The following is a 25,023-nucleotide window of genomic DNA, read 5'->3' on the forward strand; positions in this document are numbered from 1 at the left end:
TAAAATTGGCTCAGTGAGTGGCCAGGCTCTTTAGAGGACAGCTGTTGTTGGGTCCTATTCAGCATCCATTCTCCCTTCTGGTGACTGCACCTTGATTTTCCTTAACTAATCAATGCTCCCTGTGATTTAGGTCAGGCGGTTTGACCCTCCAGTCCAACAGTGGGCAGCTGACCTACGCCTGTCCAATCAGCAGTATCCCACCTATTGAGCTGAAGTACTTGGTTCAGGTCGGGCACAGTGGCTCACGCTTGTAATCTCAGCACTTTCAGAGGCTGAGGCGGGCAGATCACCTGAGGTCAGGAGTTCGAGACCAGCGTGGCCAAAATGGTAAAACCCCATCTCTACTAAAAATACAAAAATCAACCGGCCACGGTGGCACGTGCCTGTAATCCCAGCTACGTGAGAGACTGAGATAGGAGAATCGCTTGAACGCTGGAGGCGGAGGTTGCAGTGAGCCGAGTTCATGCCACTGCACTCCAGCCTGAGCAACAGAGTGAGATTCTGTCTCAAAAAATAAATGAATAAACAAAAATAAAGTACTTGGTTCAGAGATGGACATGTGATCCTAGTTGGTCAAAGGTAATCCCAGAATTTACTCTGGAATGAGCAGGAAGAAGTGATTCTCTTTTCTGTTGAGTTTGAGATTGTGGAGATATAAGCTTGGGGTTGCCAGAGGCCATCTTGTGAAACCAGAGAACGAAGCATCCCAGAAGGAGATAGAGATGAGAGAAACACTTGTTTTCAAAAGACAGTTTAAATCCCAGAATTTTGGAGGCTGAGGCAGGTGGATCACCTGAGGTCAGGAGTTGAAGACCAACCTAGCCAACGTGGTGAAACCCTGTCTCTACTAAAATACAAAAATTAGCCAGGCTAATTATGGCGTCTGCCTGTGGTCTCAACCACTTGGGAGGCGGAAGCAGGAGAATCACTTGAACCCGGGAGGGAAAGGTTGCAGTGAGCTGAGATGGCGCCAGTGCACTCCAACCTGGACAACAGAGCAAAAGAAAAAGAAAAAAAGAAAAAGACTGTTTATAGATCTTGGTTCTGATCATAGCTAAAAGTAGCCTTTTCTTTAAAATTAGACATTTTAATTGTGAGTCCATAAATTCTCCTTTTGGTTAAGCAAATGTGACATTCTGTCAATTGCAATAGAAAAAGTCTCAACCAGCCAGGTACAAAAATCAAATCAAAATGGATTAAAGACTTAAATCTAAGACCTAAAACTCTGAAGCTATGACAAGAAAACACTGGGGAGGGCCAGGGCACGGCAGCTTATGCCTGTATTCCCAGCAGTTTGGGAGGCTGAGGCGGCTCATCACCTAAGGTCGGGAGTTCAAGACCAGCCTGACCAACATGGAGAAACCTTGTCTCTACTAAAAATACAAAATTAGCTGGGCGTGGTGGCGCATGCCTGTAATCCCAGCTGCTTGGGAGGCTGAGGCAGGAGAATCGCTTGAACCCGGGAGGCGGTGGTTGTGGTGAGCCGAGATCACACCATTGCAATCCAGCCTGAGCAACAAGAGCGAAACTCCATCTCAAAAAAAAAAAAGAAAAGACGGGGAGGCCAGGCATGGTGGCTCATGCCTATAATCCCAGCACTTTGGGAGGCTGAGGTGGGCGAATCACTTGAGGTCAGAAGTTCGAGACCAGCCTGGCCAACATGGTGAAACCCTGTCTCTACTAATAATACAAAAATTAGCCAGCCATGGTGGTGGGTGCCTGTAGTCCCAGCTACTCCGGAGGCTTAGGCAGGAGAATCTCTTGAACCCTGGAGGCAGAGGCTACAATGAGCCAAGATCGCACCACTGCACTCCAACCTAGGGGACAGAGGAAGACTCTGTCTCAAAAACAAAACAAATACCAAAAGTGGGGGGAACCCTCCAGGACATTGGTCAGGGCAACGATTTCTTGAGTAAAACTCCACTACAGGCAAAGGCAACCAAAGCAAAAATAGACACATGGGATCACATCAAATTAAAAGGCTTCTTCACGGAAAAGGAAACCATCAACAAAGTGAAGAGACAACCCACAGAATGGGAGAAAATATTTACAAACCACCCATCGGACAAGAGATTAATAACCAGAATATATAAACAACGCAAATGACTCAATAGGAAACATTCTAATAATCTCATTTTTAAAATGGGCAAAAGATCTGAATAGATACTTCTCAAGAGAAGACACACAAATGGCGAACAGGTTATGAAAAGGTGTCCAACATCATCAATCATCAGAGAACTGCAAATCAAAACTACAATGAGGCCGGGCGTGGTAGCTCATGCCTGTAATCCCGGCACTGTGGGAGGCCAATGCAGCCAGATCACTTGAGGTCAGGAGTTTGAGACTAGCCTGGCCAACGTGGCAAAACCCCATCTCTACTAAAAATACAAAAATTAGCTGGCCATAGTGGCAGGCGCCTGTAATTTTAGCTACTCAGGTGGCTGAGGTGGGAGGATCGATTGAACCTGGGAGGCAGAGGTTGTAGTGAGCTGAGATCATGCCACTGCACTCCAGCCTGGGTGACAGAGTGAGACTCTGTCTCAAACAAAACAAAACTGCAGTGAGATATCATCTCACCCTAGTTAAATGGCTTTCATCTTGGCCAGCGCAGTGGCTCACACCTGTAATCGCAGCACTTTGAGAGGCCGAGGTGAGTAGATCACGAGATCAGGAGTTCGAGACCAGCCTGGCCAATTGTTGGGAACAAGTCCCCCAAAATCTGGCCGTAAACTGGCCCCAAAACTGGCCATAAACAAAATCTCTGCAGCACTGTAACATGTTCATAATGGCCCTAACGCCCAAAACTGGCCATAAACAAAATCTCTGAAGCACTGTAACCTGTTCATAATGGCGCTAACGCCCACGCTGGAAGGTTGTGGGTTTACCAGAATGAGGGCAAGGAACACCTGGCCTGCCCAGGGCAGAAAACCGCTTAAAGGTATTCTTAAGCCACAAACAATAGCATGAGTGATCTGTGGCTTAAGAACATGCTCCCGCTGCAGTTAACTAGCCCAACCTATTCCTTTAATTCGGCCCATCCCTTTGTTTCCCATAAGGGATACTTTTAGTTAATTTAGTATCTATAGAAACAATGCTGATGACTGGCTTGCTGTTAATAAAAACGTGGGTAAATCTCTGTTCGGGGCTCTCAGCTCTGAAGGCTGTGAGACCCCTGATTTCCCACTTCACACTCTGTATTTCTGTGTGTGTGTCTTTAGTTCCTCTAGTGCCGCTGGGTTAGGGTCTCCCCAGCTGAGCTGGTCTCGGCAGCCAATGTGGTGAAACTCCGTCTCTACTAAAAAAAATAAATAGGCTGGGCGCGGTGGCTCACGCTTGTAATCCCAGCACTTTGGGAGGCCGAGGCGGGCGGATCACGAGGTCAGGAGATCGAGACCACGGTGAAACCCCGTCTCTACTAAAAATACAAAAAATTAGCCGGGCGTGGTGGCGGGCGCCTGTAGTCCCAGCTACTTGGAGAGGCTGAGGCAGGAGAATGGCGTGAACCCGGGAGGCGGAGCTTGCAGTGAGCCGAGATTGCGCCACTGCACTCCAGCCTGGGTGACAGAGCAAGACTCCGTCTCAAAAATAAATAAATAAATAAATAAATAAATAAATAAATAAATACAAAAATTAGCTGGACGTGGTGGTGCACGCCTGTAGTCCCAGCTACTCAGGAGGCTGAGGCAGGAGAATCGCTTGAACCTGGGAGGTGGAGGTTGCGAGGTTGCAGTGAGCTGAGATCACACCATTGTATTCCAGCCTGGGTGACAGAGTGAGACTCCTTCTCGAAAAAAAATGTCTTTTATCCAAAAGTCAGGCAATAACAAATGCTGGTGAGAATGTAGAGGAAAAGAAACCCTTGTACGTCATTGGTGGGAATGTAGATTAGTACAGCCAGTGTGGAGAACAGTTTGGAGGTTCCTCCAAAAACTAAAAATAGAGCTATCATATAATCCAGCAATCCCACTGCTAGATATACAGCCAAATGAAAGACAATCAGTATATCGAAGAGATATTTGCACTCCCATATCTATTGCAGCACTGCTCACAATAGCCAAGATTTGGAATCAACCTAAGTGTCCATCAACAAATGAGTGTATAAAGATAACGTGGTACATATATACACTGGAGTACTAGTCAGCCATAAAAAGAATGATATCTTGTCATTCGCAACAACATGAATAGAACTGGAGGACATTCTATTAAGTGAAATGAGACCGACACAGAAAGATAAACTTTGCATGTTGTCACTCACTCATGGGAGCTAAAAATTAAAACAATTGAACTCCTGGAGATAGACAGTAGAAAGATGGTTACCAAAGGCTGGGAAGGGTAGTAGGGGGAAAGGAAGGAATGGAGATGGTTAATGGGCACAAAAATATAGTTAGATAGAATGAATACGATCTAGTATTTGATTGCACAGCAGGGTGGCAGGCACCTGTAGACCTGGCTACTCAGGAGGCTGAGGCAGGAGAATTGCTTGAGCCTGGGAGACAGAGGTTGCAGTGAGCCAAGATTGTGCCACTGTACTCCGGTCTGGGGAACAGAGTGAGACTCCATCTCAAAAGAAAAATAATAATTAATTAAAAGATAAAAAAATAAAAGCAAAAAACAAAAATCTCAGTGTATGATAATAAAGAGATTTGGCTGGGCGTGATGGCTTATACCTGTAATCCCAGCACTGTGGGAGGCCGAGACAGGTAGGTCACCTGAGGTCAGGAGTTTGAGACCAGCCTGGCCAACATGGTGAAACCCCGTCTCTACTAAAAATACAAAAATTAGCCGGGCGTGGTGGCAGGGGCCTGCAATCCCGGCTACTCAGGAGGCTGTGGCAGGAGAATCACTTAAACCCAGGAGGCAGAAGTTGCAGTGAGCCGAGATCGAGCCACTATACTCCAGTCTGGGAGACAGAGTGAGACTCCATCTCAAAAAAAGAAAAGAAATGAAAAGAAAAGAAAAGAACTCATGAACAAATCTAGTATTTGATAGCACAGCAATAAACAACAATTTATTGTACATTTTAAAATAATTAAAAGAGTATAATTGGATTGTTAATAACACAAAGAAATGATAAATGCCCAAGGTGATGGAGACCCCATTTACCCTCATGTAATTACTACACATTGCTTGCCTGTGTCAAAATATCTCACATGCCCCTTAAATATGTACACCTACTATGTACCATACAAGTTAAAAATAAAAAATTTAGAAATTTTTTTAAAAGTTCAAACCAATACAAGCATACACACTCATAGAAAACAATACAAATACCTTTCATGAAAAAAAGACAAATTATATGAAAAATTTTAAAATGCAAAAAGAGGAGACATGGTTTGTCACTTGACCTGAAAAATAGCCCGTGTTGGCTATGTTCTGGGAAGTAAGTACGCTCATAAATGACCAATGGAAAGTAAATTGGTGCAGCTTTTCTGGAGGGCAATTAGTCACTTGTATCAAAAACATATTGGCTTACACTTTGAAGGTGCAATTCCACTTCTAGAAATTAAAGAATGTGTGCCCAGACTTACCAATAAAATGTTCATTACAATGTTGCATAAAAATCACAAAATGATGGTAAATGGCAAAGACGTACAACAACAAGGCAGAGATCAAATCAGTTCTAGTGCATGCATGTACTGGAATGCTATGTCGTTATTCAAATGATACTGCAGATGTAGGATTATGAGTTGGAAAAGTATTCATGACATATTATTGTATTAGTTTTCTATTGCTGTGTAACAACCACTACTTTAGCAGCTTAAAACAAACGCCCATTGATGAGTTCACAGGCTTCAAGAGGCTGGAAGTCTAGGCGTTGGCATGGCTGGCCTCTCTGTCCAGGGTCTCACAAAGCTGAAATCAAAGTGCTAGGCAGGCTGAGACCTCACTGGGAGGTCAGGGCTCTCTTTCGTGCTCATGTGGTTGTGGCAGAAGGTAGTTCCTCGAGGAGATGGGTTGAAGGGCCATTTCCTTGCTGCCTGACGGCTGGGGGCTGCTCTCAGTTCCTGGAGCCGGCCTGCCTCCCTCATCACGCTGTCCTCTTCATCTTTGGAGGAGCAGTAGAGAATCTCCCTGACATCAAGTCACTCTCACCCTTTGAATCTTTCTGACCTGAGGAAATGCTCAGTCCTTTCAAGGAGACAATTATTAAGTGAGGCTCATCCTGCATAATCTTCCTATTTTAAGGTCAACTCATTTGGGGATTCAAGTCTCATCTGCAAATTCTCTCCGTGCCAGCCCCTGGATTGACGTGTGATGGAATTGGGAGGAGGTGTGTGTGCACACCATTGTTGGGAACTCTAGCAGGCCCTGTTAGAATTTTGCCCACCACAGTTATTAAGTAATAAAGAGCATAATACCAAAAATATGTAGGGTGTTTCTATTTCTTGTAGCAAAAATGAAAAACACAAACAGAACAAGAACCAACAAGAATACTGTGTCCACATAGCAGAGCCAAGGAAACACTGTAGCGTTTCCAATGCCTGTATTACCTACTGTGTTCACATAGCAGAGCTGAAGAAGCACTGTAGCGTTTCCACTGCTTATATTACCTCTGGGAGGCATCGCACCTTCCTGTGTCTCCAGCTCTTCGTCTGTGAAATGGTGAGAACAGTCCCCACAGTTTAGGATTCAGGAGGACTCATTGAAGGACACTGAACAGTTCTTAGAAAAATGTTAGGCTCCTGGTGCACACCCAGTAAAGCGGACTATTACAATGATTGTATGTCAAGTCAGGAAAAACTTGATGCCAAAATATTAATAGTAGTTATCTCAGGAAACGAAATTTTGTGGGTTTTTTTTTTTTTAATGGAGTTTTGCTCTTGTTGCCCAGGCTAGAGTGCAATGGCATGATCTCGGCTCACTGCAGCCTCCGCCTCCTGGGTTCAAGCGATTCTCCTGCCTCAGCTTCCCGAGTAGCTGGGATTACAGGCATGCACCGCCACATCCAGGTAATTTTGTATTTTTAGTAGAGATGGGGTTTCCCCATGTTGTTCAGGCTGGTCTAAAACTCCTAACCTCAGGTGATCCGCCCACCTCAGCCTCCCAAATTGCTGGGATTCCAGGCGTGAGACATTGCCCCCAACAGTGTGATTTTTACAATTGTTTTTTGCTTATCTGAATTTCTTAAACATGTCTTATTATTTAATAAAAAATAAGTTAAAATGTTAAAAGAATAAATATGGGTCTTCGCCCACAACAGGTTGCTACTGGAAGCTGTTCAAATGCAGCCCATCATCCCTTGAGTAAACCTCTGATCCTTATGGCTGTGCCACGCACTGTTAAGCTCACTCTCTCCTTTGCAGGGACGACCATCTTTGGGATGAGCGGCTTTGTGCTACGAAGTTAAGAATTGGGTCTGCACTGTCATCAGAACAGCAGTGGGAATTGAAACCCCGATTTCTTGCCAAAAGCTCAAAGGGAAGAAATCATTTATTTCCGGTTGGTTGACTTCATCATGTTCATTAAACAACCCTCGCAGGAACTAGACACTTCCAGAATAACGGATTTTTTTTTTTTTTTTTTTTTTTTTTGCAGTTGGTCACTTTCAAGTGCTGTTAATAAAAGTCAGGAAAAGGAAACATAACTAGGGCAAAGAAACCACAATTCCACATGCACCTGCTTTATTCAAATGCAGATTTCTCTTTCCTCCCTCTCTTTTTCCTCCTGTCTCTCTATCTCTCTCTCCCTCTCTCTGTCTCTCTCTTCTTACCCCTGTCTCTTGTCCCTGTCTCTGTGTCTCTGTATCTCTCTCACACACACACACACACACACACACACACAACATTCATAGTTTGCTGTACCATGGGGAGAAATGATGGTACAAAGACTAAAAACTCTGATAGAAACAGAGAAACAGAGTGCCTTTCTTATTAATGCTCTAAAGGAAAAAAGGAGAGAAGTCCTGTTGATTTTTCTCACAGAGCCACTTCTAAAGTCAGTATGCCCTCCATGCTTTCTCTTGAAAATGCTATCATTTTTATACAGGGTAGATAATAAAGTTTTATTTTCCCTGGCGCTACGAACTAGAAAAATAGTCTGAGCAAACACTATGATCAAAGAAAAAAACAGATTTTGCTTTACATTTATTGTAAGACCCTTATGTCAGAAGCATCTGGAGAAATCTTGAGAGATGTCTACAACTTTTTCTGTTCTGCTCTCCTCCTCGCTAATTATTTCTACATTATCCCATAATACGCATTGCCTTTGTATCCTTTTATGTTACCTACTGGAGAGAATCATAAAAGACTCCATCAAAAGAACTAATTAACTATGATATTGTTTATCGTTTTTTTCTTGTTTTACAAATAGGTAAACTGAAGCCATGAATGTGTAAAGTAATGGGTCCCAAAGGAGATGTGAGAATATCTTACCTTGTGGAACAGGTGTATTCCAGAACAACCAAATATAAGTGAATTTCAGCTCAGCAAATCCCCTTATAACACTGACTCCCATTAAAAAGTCAGAAATGGGCCAGGCGCAGTGGCTCACACCTGTAATCCCAGCACTTTGAGAGGCCGAGGCGGGTGGATCACTTGAGGTCAGGACTTTGAGACCAGCCTGGCCAACATGGTAACACCTCATCTCTACTAAAAATACAAAAAATTAGCTGTGCATGGTGGCATGTGCCTGTAATCCCAGGTTCTTGGGAGGCTGAGGCAGGAGAATCGCTTGAACCTGGGAGGGGGCGGTTGCAGAGAGCCAAGATCGAGCCATTGCACTCCAGCCTGGGTGAGAGAGCGAGACGCCATCTCAAAAAAGTCAGACATACATTCTTATAGGAATAAAATCTTGTAACAATGCACATTTAAAGATTTGATGAAACTCAACATTGATTGACTGCCTTTACCCAGGCATGTCACTGTCCCAGGCAAGCAGAGGTTATAGGCACAAATGACTTGGCTGTCCAGGAGGTCACTATCCAGTTGAGGGGAAGGGGCTGACTGCTCCATGGCTAAATGCAGAATGGGATCAGGACAGGAGGCAGGGCCGAAGAGCCTCAGGGTAAGGGAAGGTGAAGAATAGTCCCAGATGAGGCGATTGGGGGCCTTCATCAATGCAGTCATCTGGCCAGGCGTGGTGGTTCACCCCTGTAATCCCAGCACTTTGGGAGGCCAAGGAAGGCGGGCAGATCACTTGAGGCCAGGAGTTCGAGACTAGCCTGGCCAGTATAGCGAAACCTCATCTCTACTAAAAATACAAAAATTAGCCGGGCGTGGTGGCGCGCACCTGTAGTCCCAGCTACTTGGGAGGCTGAGGCAGGAGAATTGCTTGAACCTAGGAGGTGCAGGTTGTAGTGAGCCAAAATTGCACCACTGCACTCCAGCCTGGGTGACTGAGCAAGACTTCATCTCAAAAAACAAACAACAACAACAACAAAATGCAGTCATCTTTGAAGAGGGATGTTGTGGTGGTCCGAAGGGTGGCCCCAAGAAAGAAATGTCCATATCGTAATCCCCAGAACCTGTAAATGGGATGTGCTCAGTCCATGTGTGCTGCTATAACAAAATACCATAGACTGGGTGATTTGCAAACAATGGGAATTTATTTCTCACAGTTCTAGAGGCTGGGAAGTTCAAGATCAAGGCACCAGCAGACCTGGGGGCAGGTGAGGCTGCTCTCTGCTTCCACAATGGTGCCTTGTTGCAACATCTTCCAGAGGGGATGAACGCTGTGACCTCCATAGCGGAGGAGGTAGAAGGAATGAACTCAGCCCCGAAGACCTTTGATAAGGCACTAATCATATCCATGAGGGCAGAGCCCTCACAGCTGAATCACCTCCTAAAGGCCCCACCTCTTAATGCTGTTGCATCAAGGATTCAGTTTCAGCATCAATTTTAGAGAGGACACCATCATTCAAACCACAACGGTGACATTATGAGAAAAAGTAATTTTTGTTGTAACTAAAATAGGGATCTTAAGATGAGGAAATCAGCCTAGATTGTCCAGCGTGCCCTAAATCAAATGATAAGCGCCTTCATAATAAACTTACAGGAGGCTGGGCGTGGTGGCTCACGCCTGTCATCCCAGTACTGTGAGAGGCTGAGGCAAGCAGATCACCTAAGGTTAGGAGTTTGAGACCAGCCTGGCCAACATGGTGAAACCTCATCTCTACTAAAAATACAAAAATTAGCCAGGTGTGGTGGTGCTCACTGGTAGTCCTAGCTACTTGGGGGGCTGAGGCACGAGAACTGCTTGAACCCTGGAGGTGGAGGTTGCTGTGAGCCAAGATCCCACCACAGCATTCCAGCCTGGGTGACAGAGCGAGACTCCGTCTCAAAAAAAAAAAAAAAAAAAAAAAGAAACTTATAGGAGGAGATGCTCCAGCAGAGAAGGAGGCCATGTGACCCTGAAGGCAGAGACTGCAGTGATGGGGCCACAAGTCAGGAAGCACCAACAGGCTGGACCCCATGACTCACGCCTGTAACCACAGCACTTTGTGAGGCCAGAGCAGGAGGATTGCTTGAGGCCAGGAGTTTGGGACCAGCCTGTGCAACATAGGGAGACCCTGTCTCTAATTAAATTAAAAAAAAAAAAAAAAGATGAAGAAAGAAAAAAGAAACAGTAGCCACCAGAAGCTGAAAGTGCAACTAACAGGTTCTCCACTAGAGGCTCCAGAGGAAGGGCCCCTCTGCTGACACCGTGATCCCAGATGTCTGTCTTCCAGAGCCAGAGGAAGGGCCACTCTGTGACACCGTGAGCCCAGACGTCTGTCCTCCAGAGCTTCCAGAGGAAAGGCTTAGGCCACGGAGGAGTCCGTGGTTCTTTATTATGCAGCCCCAGGAAGCCCTGAGCGAGGGAAAGGCCAGTCTGGAGGAGAAGGAGGCCATGCCTAGCGGTAGAGAACTACTTCCATTTTAGAAAACAAAAAAGTGGCCGTGCGCAGTGGCTCACGCCTGTAATCCCAGCACTTTGGGAGGCTAAGGCGGATGGATCACAAGGTCAGGAGATTGAGACCATCCTGGCTAACACGGTGAAACCCCGTCTCTACTAAAAATACAAAAAAATGGCCGGGCGTGGTGGTGGGCCCCTGTAGTCCCAGCTACTGGGGAGACTGAGGCAGGAGAATGGCATGAACCCGGGAGGTGGAGCTTGCAGTGAGCCGAGATGGTGCCACTGCACTCCAGCCTGGGCGACAGAGCGAGACTCTGTCTCAAAAAAAAAAAAAAAAAAAGAAAACAAAAAAGTATTCACCGTGTTTGTTCCTCAATCATGAGGAACTAACCGTCACCTATTGTGGTGAATTTTAGGTGTCAGCTTGACTGGGAGCATGGGGTGCTGTATTAGACCATTCTCACACTGCTTTAGAGAAATACCTGAGGCCAGGCATGGTGGCTCACACCTGTCATCCCTGCACTTTGGGAAGCCAAGGCGGGTGGATCACCTGAGGTCAGGAGTTTGAGACCAGCCTGGCCAACATGGTGAAATCCCGTCTCTACTAAAAATACTAAAATTAGCTGGGCGTGGTGGTGCATGCCTGTAATCCCAGCCACTCGGGAGGCTGAGGCAGGAGAATCACTTGTACCTGGGAGGCGGAGGCTGCAGTGAGCCAAGGTCACACCACTGCATTCCAGACTGTGCAACAAAATGAGACCTCATATCAAAATACACAAACCAACCAACAAACACACAAAACAGAAATACCTGAAAGCCGTGTGCCGTGGCTCACGCCTGTAATCTCAGCATTTTGGGAGGCTGAGGTGGGCAGATCATCTGAGGTCAGGAGTTCGAGACCAGCCTGGCCAACACAGTGAAATCTGATCTCTACTAAAAATACAAAAATTAGCAGGGCATGGTGGCACATGCCTGTAATTCCAACTACTCAGGAAGCTGAGGCAGGAGAATCGCTTGAACCCAGGAGGTGGAGGTTGCAGTGAGCTGAGATTGTACCACTGCATTCCAGCCTGGGCATCTGAGTGAGAGCTTGTCTCAAAAGGAAAAAAAAAAAAAAAAAAAAAGAAAAGAAAAAGAAATACCTAAGACTGGGTAGTTTTTAAAGAAAAGAGGTTGAATTGGCTTGCGGTTCTGCAGGCTGTACAGGAAGTACTGCAGCTTCTGCTTCTGGGGAGGCCTCAGGAACCCTCCAATCGTGGCAGAAGGCGGATGGGCAGTGAGGCGCCTCACATGGTGGGAGCAGGGGCAAGAGAGTGCGGCGAGTTCACACTTGTAAACGACCAGAGCTGGTGAGAACTCGCTTACTCTCACGAAGACAGAACCAAGGGGATGGCACTAAAGCATTCATGAGAAATCCACCCCCATGATCCAGCCACCTCCCACCAGGCCCCACCTCCAACACTGGGGGCTACAATTTCACATGAGATTTGGGTGAGGACACAGATCCAAACCCATATCAGGGGCCCACATTGGACATAGTTTCAGGGTGGACCTGGGCGGGTGTTTCCAGATGAGATTTGCGTCCCTGAACTGAGTTGAGCAAGTGCCCTCCCCAGTGTGGCTGGGCTTCATCCAATCTGTTGAAGGTCTAAGTAGAGTGAAAAAGGTGGAGGAGGCCGGGGGCGCGGTGGCTCACGCCTGTAATCCCAGCACTTGGGAGGCGAGGCTGGCCTGCGGATCACTTGAGGTCAGGAGTTCGAGACTGCCCCGGCCAAAATGGCAGAAGCCCTGTCTCTACTAAAAATGCAAAAATTATCCGGGTATAGTGGTGTATGCCTGTTATCCCAGCTACTCAGGAGGCTGAGGCAAGAGAATTGCTTGAACCCAGGAGGCAGAGTTTGCAGTGAGCCGAGATCCCACCACTGCACTCCAGCCTGGGCGACAGAGTAAGACCCTGTCTCAAAAACAAAGGAGGAGGAAAGAGGAATTTGTCCCCCCTTCCCCACCCCCCTCCATTTTCCCCACTGCCTCACTGCTTGAGCTGGCCCATTTCATGTCATCTTCTCAGCCACCACCCCCATCATCCCCCTCCTCCCTCGAACTGGGATTTACACCATTGCTCAGGCCTTCAGATTGGAACCGAATTACATCACCAGCTTTCCTGGTTCTCCGTAGGGCAGACAGCAGATCAGGGTACTTCTCAGCCTTCATGATGACATGAGCCGATGCCTCATAATAAATCTCCATTTACGAATATCAATCTCCCATTAGTTCTGTTTCCTCGGAGAACCCTGACTAATACAGGTATCTACTGGCATTTGGGGAAGAGCATTTTTTCTTTAGGCAGGGATGTCCTACACGTTGCAAGGTGTTAAAACTTCCGGGCCTAGTTGTGAAATATTGATGACATTCCTTAATCATTCTGACAACAAATTTCCTTCTCCATCCCCAAATTTCTAAAAGTCCTCTAGAGAGCAGTTCTGCATCTGGTGCAACCACTCACAAGCTGTAGAGAGACTAGAAAAGAGATAATCACAGTCACGCAATTTTTACCTGCAAGATTTTAAAAAACAGAGTTTTTAAAGTTCTTCGTAGTGTCTTCTATTACTGAATTCCTTCCTTCCTTCCTTCCTTCCTTCCTTCCTTCCTTCCTTCCTTCCTTCCTGCCTGCCTGCCTGCCTCCCAGTCCCTCCTTCCTTCCCTTGTTCCTTTCTTTCTTCTCACTTTTATTACTTCTTTTGTATCATCAAGAATGAGTGTTGAATCCTACTGAATGTTCTTATTCCACCCACTGAGAGGGTCATATGTATTTCTGTTACTGGAAAGGGGTCCTATCCCAGACCCCAAGAGAAGGTTCTTGGATCTCACACAAGAAAGAATTCAGGGCGAGTCCACAGAGTAAAGGGAAAGCAAGTTTATTAAGAAAGTGAAGGAATAAAGAATGGCTAGTCTATAGACAGAGCAGCCCGAGGGCTGCTGGTTGCCCATTTTTATGGTGATTTCTTGATGATATGCTAAGCAAGGGGTGGATTATTCATGCCTCCCCTGTTTAGACCATATAGGGTAACTTCCTGACGTTGCCGTGGCATTCGTAAACTGTCATGGCGCTAGTGAGAGTGTAGCAGTGAGGACAACCACAGGTCACTTTCATTGCCATCTTGGTTTTGGTGGGTTTTGGCCGGCTTCTTTACTGCAAACTGTTTTATCAGCAAGGTCTTTGTGACCTGTATCTTGTACTGACTTCCTATCTCATCCTATCACTTAGAATGCCTTAACCTCCTGGGATTGCAGCCCAGCGGGTCTCAGCCTCATTTTACCCAGCCCCTGTTCAAGAGGGAGTTGCCCTGATTCAAATGCCTCTGCCATTTCCTCTTTTAATCTATTACTTTAGATTGCTATGGCAGAGGTGACTTACTGCAAACCTATTCTGCCACTTTAGTAACCACGATTGTCTTTAGGGGGCAGTGTACTCAGCTAATAGACTGCATGTCTCAGCCTCCTTGGATGCAAGAAGTGGTCACGTGGCCAATATGATAAAGGCATAGGGCTGTTTGCATTTTTAGGAAGACCCTTTAAAATAAAATACACCATCTGGAGTGCACCACTTTTGCCTTTCCTTCCTTCCTGCTGCTTGGAATGTTGATGTGATGGGTGGAGCTGCAGCAGTCCTACTCCTTGTCAATTCCTTGATAAGGTGATCTTGACACTAGAAGCTAAACACTAGCATGATGGAGTAGACAGAGGAAAGTCTGGGTTCCTGGTGATGGTACAGCCACTATGTTAGGCTTGGGCCACCTACTTCTGAACTTAATTTACATAAAAATAAACTTCAATTTTTTTCTAAACACAAGAATACAGATCGAGGTTATCAAGGAATTGAAGTGAGCCTTCAACCACTGTGTGAAACGGCGCATTCAGATTTCATCTAAAGCAGGCAGCTGCTTCCTAGCTTCAGTCAGCCACAGGATGGTGGCTTCATTTAATCAGATCTCTCATTTTTCAACAGATATCAGACATTCCAACTTCTATATGAAAGCTCCCAATTAAAAAATGGCAGCTTGGCCAGGGATAGTGGCTCACGCCTGTAATTCCAGTACTCTGGGAGGCCGAGGAGAGTTGCCTGCTTGAGCCCAGGAGCTCAAGACCAGCCTGGGCAACATAGTGAGACCCCACTTCTACAAAAAATACAAAAAATTAGCCCAGCGTGGTGGCGCACATCTGTGGTCCCAGCTACTTTTTTGGGAGGCTGAGATGGATCACCTGAGCCCGGGAGATGGAAGCTGCAGTGATCCATAATCACACCACAGCACCCCAGCCTGGATGACAGAGTGAGACCGTCTCAAAACAAACAAAAAATAATAGCTCAGCTTTTATAAAAAACACGTTGCAGCCTAAATACATCTAAGGATGATATTGAGGCCACAGGGCTGCCAGTTCCACTCTCCTTAGGGAGGTTCCTTTCTGGGCTTATGCTGAAGTCACCTGTGTAAAATCAGAAATGTATCTGTTCACATTTAGCTTTTAATATCCCACGGGCAAGGTGAAATAGGGGAAGATCATGGGCAAGGGCTCCCCCTCTACTTCTGTACACCCCACCAGACACTGCGTTTTATTGCCTCTTCTTGGTGTGTAGCAAATATATCAGGAGTCCACTCAAAACTTATTTGTTTATCTAACACTGAGTCTTGCTTTATTGCCCAGGCTGGAGTGCAGTGGTATGATCGCGGCTCACTGCAACCTCCACCTCCTGGGTTCAAATGATTCTCATGCCTCAGCCTCCCAAGTACCTAGGACTACCGGTGTGTACCACCACGCCCATCTGTTTTTCTATTTTTGGTAGAGACGGGGTTTTCCCATGTTGGCCAGAGTGGTCTTGAACTCCTGGCCTCAAGTGATCCACCCACCTCAGCCTCCCAAAGTGCTGGAATTATAGGAGTCAGCCGCTGCGCCCAGGGTCAAAACTCTTTTTCTAAAATTTTGTTAGAAGGGGGTTGTGGCAGCTCTGTGCAACTTGTCCCCTTTCCTGTTTCCCTGTGTAATTCTGTTGGAAAGCATTAAGTTGTTTAGCAGAATGATAATATTTTCGGATTGCTTTTGTCCTTAAAAAAGGATGGCGGATCACGAGGTCAGGAGATCGAGACCACGGTGAAACCCCGTCTCTACTAAAAATACAAAAAATTAGCCGGGCGTGGTGGCGGGCGCCTGTAGTCCCAGCTACTCGGAGAGGCTGAGGCAGGAGAATGGCGTCAACCCGGGAGGCGGAGCTTGCAGTGAGCCGAGATTGCACCACTGCACTCCAGCCTGGGTGACAGAGCGAGACTCCGTCTCAAAAAAAAAAAAAAAAAGGATGTGGCCTGCCTGCCCGGTGCCTGGGAAGCTGAAATACCAGGAAGAAGAGCAAAATCCTGGGTTCTTTTTTGAGAGTGAGAGGAGGACAGGATTTTGATCGTTCTACAATGATATAAAACCCTTCCCTACTCCATGCCACACTGAGAGACAGAGTGGTGGATCTAACTGGGAGAAGGCCTGCGGAGCTGAATGTGCCCTCCAGGATGGACTTTTACGTCTTGATAAGCCTGGGGGTCACCATGCTGCATAGTGAGGCTGGAGACCTGCCACTGATGGTGGTTATCACATGTCATGGCTTTCTTCATTCCCACTTTCCCTTTTTGAGGCTGGAAGGTATTTGGGGGATGACAGGAAATCAAGTTTGAAGGTAAATGAAAATATTGGGCACCCACTAGAAAGTTCCACATCTGTAAATACGCATGCATCTTTGTAAACACTTAACAGCTGTTTTGGGGGGTGCTTGTTTAAATCCACAGATGGCATTTTGCCAGAGGCCTCCTTCAGTTCCCTATTTCTCTCACTCAGGGTATTCGATTTTGGAGATCCAGACCAGGTGCAGCCCATGTACCCTGATGAACTCCAGGTTCTCCTCTCCAACATCCTTCTCACCCGACAGGTGCGGCCCTGAAATGGGTTTCTACTGTCTCCTCACACAGTCCCCACGTTCCCCTCCTCGGGTTAGTTTTAGAGTAGTCAGGCCTGGGAAGGAATTTGGGACTGATCATGCCACATCCCCTGGAATGGGACTAGAAAGGAATCCTGGGCTTCGTGGGGACCAAGGCCCCACTCAGGTTGTCATGGAAAATCAGGCTGAGGGCCCCTCTCTGCAGCACCCTGTGGGACAGAACCCGAGGTCTCTGCTGGTCCCGGTGGGCACAGACCCGCGGCCATCTCGGTGCTCCCTGAAGTCCCTACTTCCCAATGAAGCCCATGGAAGCCATCGCTGGTTTCCACGGGAGCGGACCATGGCCACCCCTGCGCCTGTGCCCTGTGGGAAAGGACCAAGGCCACCCCTGGTCCTGGTCACTGTGGGAAGGGACTGTGGTCACCGCTGGTCCTGGTCCCCGTGGGAGGTACCGTGGTCACTGGTGGTCCTGGTCCCCGTGAGAATGGTCTGTGGTCACCGCTGGTCCTGTTCCCTGTGGAAGGGACCGTGGTCACTGCTGGTCCTGGTCCTCTTGGGAGTCACCGCTGGTCCTGGTCCTCTTGGGAGGGACTGTGGTCACCGCTTGTCCTGGTCCCCATGGGATGGACTGTGGGCACCGCTGGTCCTGGTCCCCGTGGAAGGGACTGTGGTCACCGCTTATCCTGGTCCAGGTGGGAGCGGACCGCGGCTACCCTGGTGATGGACCCCACGGGGCACACCCGCGCCACCCCGCACCCAGAGCTCGCGCCGCGCAAGGCCCCCGGTTCCCGTCCCCCTCCCCTCCTGGCGCCGGAACCTGCGAGCTCGGGCGCGGCCTCGGGGAGGGGCGGGCGCGGCCTCGGGGAGGGGCGGACGGGACAGACCCAGCCACCCCGGCTCCCCCGCCGTCCGCGTCTGCGCCGGCCCCGGGGCCTGGTCGGCGGCGGCGGGGCCGGTCGACTGCCCGGGCTGCGGCGGCGGCATGCGGCTCCTGTTCCTGGCGGTGCTGCGGCCGCACACCGGCAACGCGGTCACGGCCCAGCGCGTTCGGTAGGTGCTGGGCGCCGGGGCCTGCGAAGCCGGGGCCGGGGTCCGGGGGCCGGGGGGCGGGGACGCGGGACCCGGGGACGCGGGGCGCTCAGCCAGGCTCCCTCCAGCCGCGCCGGGGCCGTCCCGAGCCGCGCGCACAAACGGATGGGCCGGTGCCGCCTGCCGGGCGCGCGGGGGTCGGTGCCTCCTGCGTGGCGCGAGTGTCCCCGGGTCTCCGTGCGGCCGGCGCGTTGGCCTCGCGCTCTCCGGAGAGGACTGAGCAGGTGAACAGGCCCGGAGCCGCTCGCGGAGGGGCCCGGGAAGGCCTCGCTGCGGAAGCAGGATGGGAGCAGGATCCGCAGGGATGCGCAGCGGGGTTCGCGGAGCTCCCGGCGGGGGCGCGTTTCCAGGCCGGGGACCGCGGTGCCAGCCCTGCCCTCGCGGATCGGGTCTCGGCTGTGTGCCGGCGTCCGGGGTCCTGTCCCCGAAGTCCCTTCCCCACCTCCCCTCCGTCCTCTCTGTTCTCGTCTTCCTGGCTGGTTAGCTCCTTCACACTCATCTTTTTCTGCCTTTGTCTTGTTTACTCGTTGGTCTGTGTTCTGGTGGCTGGAACGCCAGCCCAGCGGGGGCCCGGAGAGGGGCTGCCGCGTTAATCCCGCCGCCTCCCGCCTGCACAGCGGGCGCTTGGCCTGTATTAGCCGGATAAACATATTCCTTGAGGCGAAGCCTGGGAAGTGCCAGGATTAGAGCCTGCAGCTTAACAGAAGCCGTGTGTGTGTGTGTGTGTGTGTGTGTGTGTGTGTGTGTAGAAAAACAGACTTGCTTCATGAAATTTCCCGATTTATTTCCCCTCTGTGGGCCTGTTTCCTCATCAATTTAGTTTTTTGAAATGGAGTCTCCTGGTGCCCAGGCTGGAGTGCAGTGGCGCGATCTGGGCTCATTGCAACCTCCGCCTCCCGGATTCAAGCATTCTCCTGCCTCAGCCTCCCAAGTAGTTGGGATTACAGGTGCGCACCACCACGCCCAGCTGATTTTTGTATTTTTAACAGAGATGGGGTTTCACCACGTTGGCCAGGTTGGTCTCGAACTCCTGACCTCAGATGATCCACCTGCCTCGGCCTCCCACAGTGCTGGGTTTACAGGTATGAGCCACTGTGCCCGGCCTCCTCATCATTAAAATGAGCAATCGAGACTCCACCAACACTTTCATGTCCCTTTCAGCTAATGTCTCCTAAAGATCATAAGCAGAAATGACCAAGAGAGGTTCCATCAGTTTTCTGAAATTTGCTGGAAAATTTACACTCAGGTTTCATGGTGCATGTTTCTATTAAATAGGTCAGTGATGCTCCGCTTGGGTTTAGCAGTGAGGAGCCCTTTGTGTTCCTGGCTCTGCTGGGTGGACCAGCATCCCAGTACGGGAGAGGAATGAAGGAAGTGATTTCACATAGGGATTGGTGCTATTAAGAAAGCAAAACTAGGAGGCTGAGGCAGGAGAATCGCTTGAACCTGGGAGGCAGCGGTTGCAGTGAGCCAACTGATCCGGGATCACGCCACTGCACTCCAGCCTGGGTGACAGAGCCAGACTCCATCTAAAAAAAAAAAAAAAAAAACCTAGGGCGGGCAGGCATGGGGGCTCAAGCCTGTAATCCCAGCACTTTGGGAGGCTGAGATGGGAGGATTGCTTGAGCCCAGGAGTTAAAGACCAGCATGGGCAACATGGCGAAACCCTCATCTCTACAAAAAATAATTTAAAAACTAGCTGATGTGGTGAGTGCATGCCTGTGGTCCCAGCTATTCAGGAGGCTGAGGCGGGAGGATCGCTTGAGCCCAGGAGGTTGAGGCTGCAGTGAACTGACATTGCACCACTGAACTCCAGCCTGGGTGGCAGATCAAAACTCTAAAAAATTAAACAAAACTGTTACTGGAAAGAGGTCCTGATCCAGAACCCTAGAGAGGGTTCTTGGATCTTGCACAAGAAAGAATTCAGGGCGAGTCCTTAAAGTGAAAGCAAGTTTATTAAGAAAGTAAAAAAATAAAAGAATGGCTACTCCATAGACAGAGCAGCCCCAAGGGCTGCTGGTTGCCTTTTTTTTTTTTTTTTTTTTTTTGAGAAGAGCTTCACTCTTTCACCCAGGCTGGAGTGCAATGGCAGGGTCTGGGCTCACTGCAACCTCCGCCCCCAGGTTCCAGCGATTCTCCTGCCTTAGCCTCCGGAGTAGCTGGGATTACAGGCACCTGCTACCACACCCAGCTGATTTTTGTATTTTTAATAGAGACAGGGTTTCACCATGTTGACCAGGCTAGTCTCGAACTCCTGACCTCAGGTGATCCATTGGTCTTGGCCTCCCAAAGTGCTAGGATTACAGGCATGAGCAACTTCGCCTGGCCTTGGTTGCCCATTTTTATGGTTATTTCTTGATGATATGCTAAACAAGGAGTGGATTATTCACACCTCCCCTTTCCAGACCATATAGGGTAACTTCCTGGCATTGCCATGCATTTGTAAACTGTCATGGCGCCGATGGGAGTGTAGCAGTGAGGACAGCCAGAGGTCGCTCTCGTTGCCATCTTGGTTTTGGTCGGTCTTGGCTGGCTTCTTTACTGCATCCTGTTTTTTAAGCAAGGTCTTTATCACCTTGTATCTTGTGTCAACCTCCTATCTCATTCTGTGACTTAGAATGCCTTAAACATCTGTGAATGCAGCCCAGTAGGTCTTAACCTCATTTTACCCAGCCCTTATTCAAGATTGAGTTACTCTGGTTCAAACGTCTCTGACAAAACTAGATAAAGTGATTGAGAGGCATGATGATGGCTGAGATGCTTTAGAGAATGTGGTCCAGGAGGCTGTCTCAGGAGGTGGCATTGAAGCTAAGACCGAAAAGAGGCCGTCAGTGAGATCTGGAGGGATGGTCCCAAGAAGGAATAATAGCGAGAACACAGGCCCTGAGCTGTGTGAGAAGCAGAAAGGCAGCCAAGGTCACTGGACTGTAGAGAGTTTGGGGCCAGTGCTAGGAATTGAGTCAGAGAGAGAGGCCAAATCTGGCTTGTACATGTGGTGAGGAAAACACTTTGTGCTTAAGAAGTAATTACCACTAAAAAAATAAATAAAAAAAAACCCCAAAAAACGTGGTGAAACCCCATCTCTACTAAAAATAAAAAAATTAGCCAGCTGTGGTGGCACAGACCTGTAATCCCAGCTTCTTGGGAGGCGGAGGCTCAAGAATCGCTTGAACCCACGAGGCGGAGGTTGCATGAGCCAAGATGGCGCCACTGCACAACAGCCTGGGAGACAGAGCGAGAGTCCGTTTCAAAAAAAGAAAAGAAAATCATAAACAATGTTGAGTGACCAAAGAACCTGAACGGGCACAGAGTTAAAAGCTTCAGGCAAAAAAAAAATATTACCTGTTATTTAATATTTTGCTCCTAACTTGAGCTGTAAACCCACGTCTTCCAAGGGCCCGAACTCACACTCACCCACAAGGTCACGTTACTTTTGTCCCAACTCAGAGGTGAGTTAATAGAAAAAATAACTGTGTTAGCTGCTCTCCTGAGATTCACTCCCCCATCCTTCCGTTGGTGGTGCACTTTTGAAATTGCCTATCTTGCTAGGCGTTGGGGCTACGAAGGGGAAGGAGGCAGGCAGGGTTTATGCAGAAGGTTGACTTCAGCTAAACTGGAGTGGAGGGCCATTTAGTCACTTTGTTCTTCTTTTCCTGGCTGTGCAGAAGCAGAATAAAGGCTGCTATTCATGCTTTGATGTTTATTCAGACCAGGCGTTTGTTGTCCTTCACCTCAGGAAGGATTGCTGGGGGAAGAAAAAGAAAAAAGCAGAAGTTGCTTGAAGACATCTTCCGCCTTGTGAAAGCTTAGGCTCCTTGAGGAAATGCTGCTGGTGTCCTGGACGGGCGGGGAGGGAGGTTCCCTTGGTGACTGACAGTCTCTGTGAGCTAATCAGCAGTGGGCAGTGAGGACTGGACGTTCTCCTCCAAAATCTCTGCCGAAGACCGCGGAGACCACCCTCAACTGACCCTGGACCCTTGGGGAGGGAGTTCCCCAAATGCATAAATCTGGAGTTCCCATCAGCCTGGCAGAATAGGAGGTCAGAATTAGGTAAGACTGAATTTAAAGAAAAAAAGAAGTGGTTCTATTCTTGCACAAGTTGGTCATTGTAAATCAACACCCCATATATAAGTAATGGTGCTGAATCCTCATGAATGTATTGGTCTGGAAAGCACAGGATCTTTTGGGGACATACAGGTGGGGACTGATCCCAGATCAAAGGTCAGGGAAAGCCTTCTGGTGCCTTCCAAGCCCATTCCCTGCTGAAAAATGGCAAGGTCCAGACCAAGTTTGCTTTGTGGCTCAGTGTTCTTATTCACAATGAGGATGCCAATATGGGTTGTGAAAGGAATTAAATGAGTTAGTACACTTTCAGCGTTTTTAAAGCAGTGTCTGGAACATAGTGAGGACTAAGCTCTGATTTTTTTTAATCTTGCCCAAATTCCTGTCTAAGGGGTCTGGGAAGTCATGCCCTACAAACCATAAATACCCATCAGATGGGTTTTATTTGGAACTATATATCGTGACTTACTTTCCAATCTGACTCTGGCATAACATTATGAGACAAGAAAAAAAATCAAAATATTTAACCCCAAAACATGCTTCTGTGCCATATCTTGAAATGGCCCTGCAGAGCCATCCTTTGTGGGAGGAAAATCTGCATCTGTAAAGAATCTCTGCCGGGCGTGGTGGCTCATGCCTGTAATCACAGCACTTTGGGAGGCCAAGACAGGTGGATCACTTGAGGTCAGGCATTGGAGACTATCCTGGCCAACATGGTGAAACCCCGTCTCTACTAAAAATACAAAAATTAGCTGGGCGTGGTGGCTCACACCTGTAATCCCAGCTACTTGGGTGGCTGAGGAAGGAGAATTGCTTGAACCCAGAAGGCAGAGGTTGCAGTGAGCTGAGATCACACCATTGCACTCCAGCCTGGGCAATAGAGGGAGACTCCGTCTCGAAAAAAAAAAAAAAAATCTCTGTTAGCATAGCTAGATCTTTTTCTTCCAGGCCCTCCCAATCCTGAAGAGATTAACTAAAAGTCTAGCACCTTTTAAAGATCTGAAGAGGAAAAATTTGTCATTTTATTGTTTCTAAGGGCAGCCACTGTAAGACTTCAAAGGAACGTTGGTCTCCACAGTCTTTTATCTTAACTTGAACATTACCTTTGTATGGATCCCAGGTCTTAAGACAAGCCTCAACCACTTGTCAGCCAGAAAATCTTTAAATTGACCTATAGCTTGGAACTGCCCCTCCTCCCCACAACCCCCCTTCTTTGAGTTGTCCTGCCTTTCTGAACCAAACCAATGTATTTCCTAAATATATTTGATGAATGTCTCATGCCTCCCTAAAATGTGTAAAACCAAGCTGTACCTCGACCTCCTTGGGCACACGTTCTCAGGACCTCCTGAGGGCTGTGTCATGGGCCATGGTCACTCATATTTGGCTCAGAATAAATCTCTTAATATTTTACAGAGTTTGACTCTTTTCATCGACAATAGTTGTGAGCTATTAATCAGCATAATGGGCCTTAGTTAGCAAGGTGGGAGAATGGAGGGGGAGGCGTCTTAGGCAGAGGGTCAGCCAATGGGATGGGAAGAGACCATCTCCTCCAGAGCTGAGTCACGCAGCCTTCACAGCATAGAATCCTGTAGATCAGCGACTCTCCCTCCGGAAGAGCATGGGGCACAGAGGATGTGCGAAGGAAGGGGAGCCATTTTGCCCCCAGGGTCATTGGGCAAGGTCTGGAGACGTATTTCGCTGGCACCACTAGTGTTGGGGGCTACTGGCATTGAGTGGGACGCTCCACACCCAGTAGTGCACAGGTCAGCCCCTCCCTAAGAGTGACCCTGCTGGACATGTGAACAGGGCTTTGCTGATGAACCCTTCTCTAGGTGGGGTCAGGAGATGTGGCTGGAGAGGGAGACAGGGCCACGCAACACCTTCAGTTTTGTGCCAAAAACAGGATTGCACCATGAAAGGCCATGAGATTTGTGTGTAATTGAAAATCATGTATGCATTTGGGTTTGGCACATTTAAGAAGTAAAAGGATCAGGCCTTGGCAGTTGAGTGTGGGGAGTGAAGGAGAGAAAAACCCGTGATTTCCTTCATGATAGAGGGAAAATACTGGGGGAAAAACACAGGAAAATCTAAGGCTTCTGCTGTCTAGTAGTTTTTTAGAAGATGTAGGTGATAGAATGGAATAATGTGTTTCTTGGGCAAAAACTCTGGGGGATCAATAACTCGAGGATCGATGTTACATTGTCTGTGTGTCACGTTAAACATTCTTCCGTATGAAGCGTTCAGGGTGTGTAAGTTTCCTTTAAGCATAACCTGTGAGCTGCTAGTGAGTATTCTGAGTACCCTAATGTGACACCTACACTCTAGAGATGTCTCCTAAGCACTGTAACATTAGCAACCCACATCAGAAGATTTGTTCATTAGCATAAAGCATTTCAGAAATTAGGCTGGGCGCGGTGGCTCATGCCTGTAATCCCAACACTTTGGGAGGCCGAGGTGGGCAGATCACCTGAGGTCAGGTGTTCAAGACCAGCCTGGCCAACATGGTGAAACCCTGTCTCTACTAAAAATACAAAAATTAGCCAGGCGTGTTGGCTGGCGCCTGTAGTCCCAGCTACTTGGGAAGCTGAGGCAGGAGAATCGCTTGAACCCAGGTGGCAGAGGTTGCAGTGAGCCGAGATTGCACCACTGCACTCCAGCCTGGGCAACAGAGCGAGACTCCGTCTCAACAAAAAGAAATTAGTGGTGTCTAAGATATGTGGTTCACTGGGAAGATGACACAGGTTTTTGATCAAGAAGTCAGGGAGCCCTCACCTGCTGGGCAGCCCTTGAGGTTGCCAGCTCTATTTGGTCTTGCGTCCCTGCCATAACCCTCTGTCATCTGGCTTAACTAGATTGGCTAGTGTGGCTGCCAGTATGGTCCAGTGTGGACTCCACTCTTCGGGCAGGGTGCTTGAAGAACACAGAGAGTTCTGCAACCCGGCAGAATAGACTGTTTTGTGTGTGCGTGGCTGAATCTGGAGTGAGAGTTCCTCTCATTGTAGGGCACACCCGGTGGTGAGGTTGGAAGGAAGAGGTCAGAAGGGTCCCTATCCCCCTCTGATCCC

At 48.3% G+C, this 25,023-nt stretch overlaps 1 protein-coding gene and 1 long non-coding RNA gene across 9 annotated transcripts in view; one reads left to right on the plus strand and one right to left on the minus strand.

The window, feature by feature from the left end:
- Nucleotides 1-13,061: 13,061 nt before the first annotated feature.
- On the minus strand, nt 13,062-17,618 carry LOC129459918 (uncharacterized). Its single transcript, XR_008650094.2, has 2 exons — nt 17,260-17,618; nt 13,062-13,350 (listed from the first exon to the last, which is right to left on the minus strand). It is a non-coding gene; the product is annotated as an uncharacterized lncRNA (long non-coding RNA).
- Nucleotides 17,619-17,675: 57 nt separating this feature from the next.
- Nucleotides 17,676-25,023, plus strand: part of GLT1D1 (glycosyltransferase 1 domain containing 1) — a 133,765-nt gene continuing 126,417 nt past the window's right edge. For 7 of the 8 annotated variants that reach the window (XM_055237234.2, XM_055237236.2, XM_055237237.2 and 4 more), the window contains exon 1: nt 17,676-17,857. In XM_055237234.2, the coding sequence (XP_055093209.1) occupies nt 17,790-17,857 (68 nt within the window). In that variant the 5' untranslated portion in view covers nt 17,676-17,789. Of the gene's footprint in view, nt 17,858-20,399; nt 21,947-25,023 lie in introns of those variants that run through there. The other variant, XM_055237239.2, reaches the window with a different exon arrangement.

Source organism: Symphalangus syndactylus, chromosome 13 (assembly GCF_028878055.3).
Source record: "Symphalangus syndactylus isolate Jambi chromosome 13, NHGRI_mSymSyn1-v2.1_pri, whole genome shotgun sequence".
Lineage (NCBI taxonomy): Eukaryota > Metazoa > Chordata > Mammalia > Primates > Hylobatidae > Symphalangus > Symphalangus syndactylus.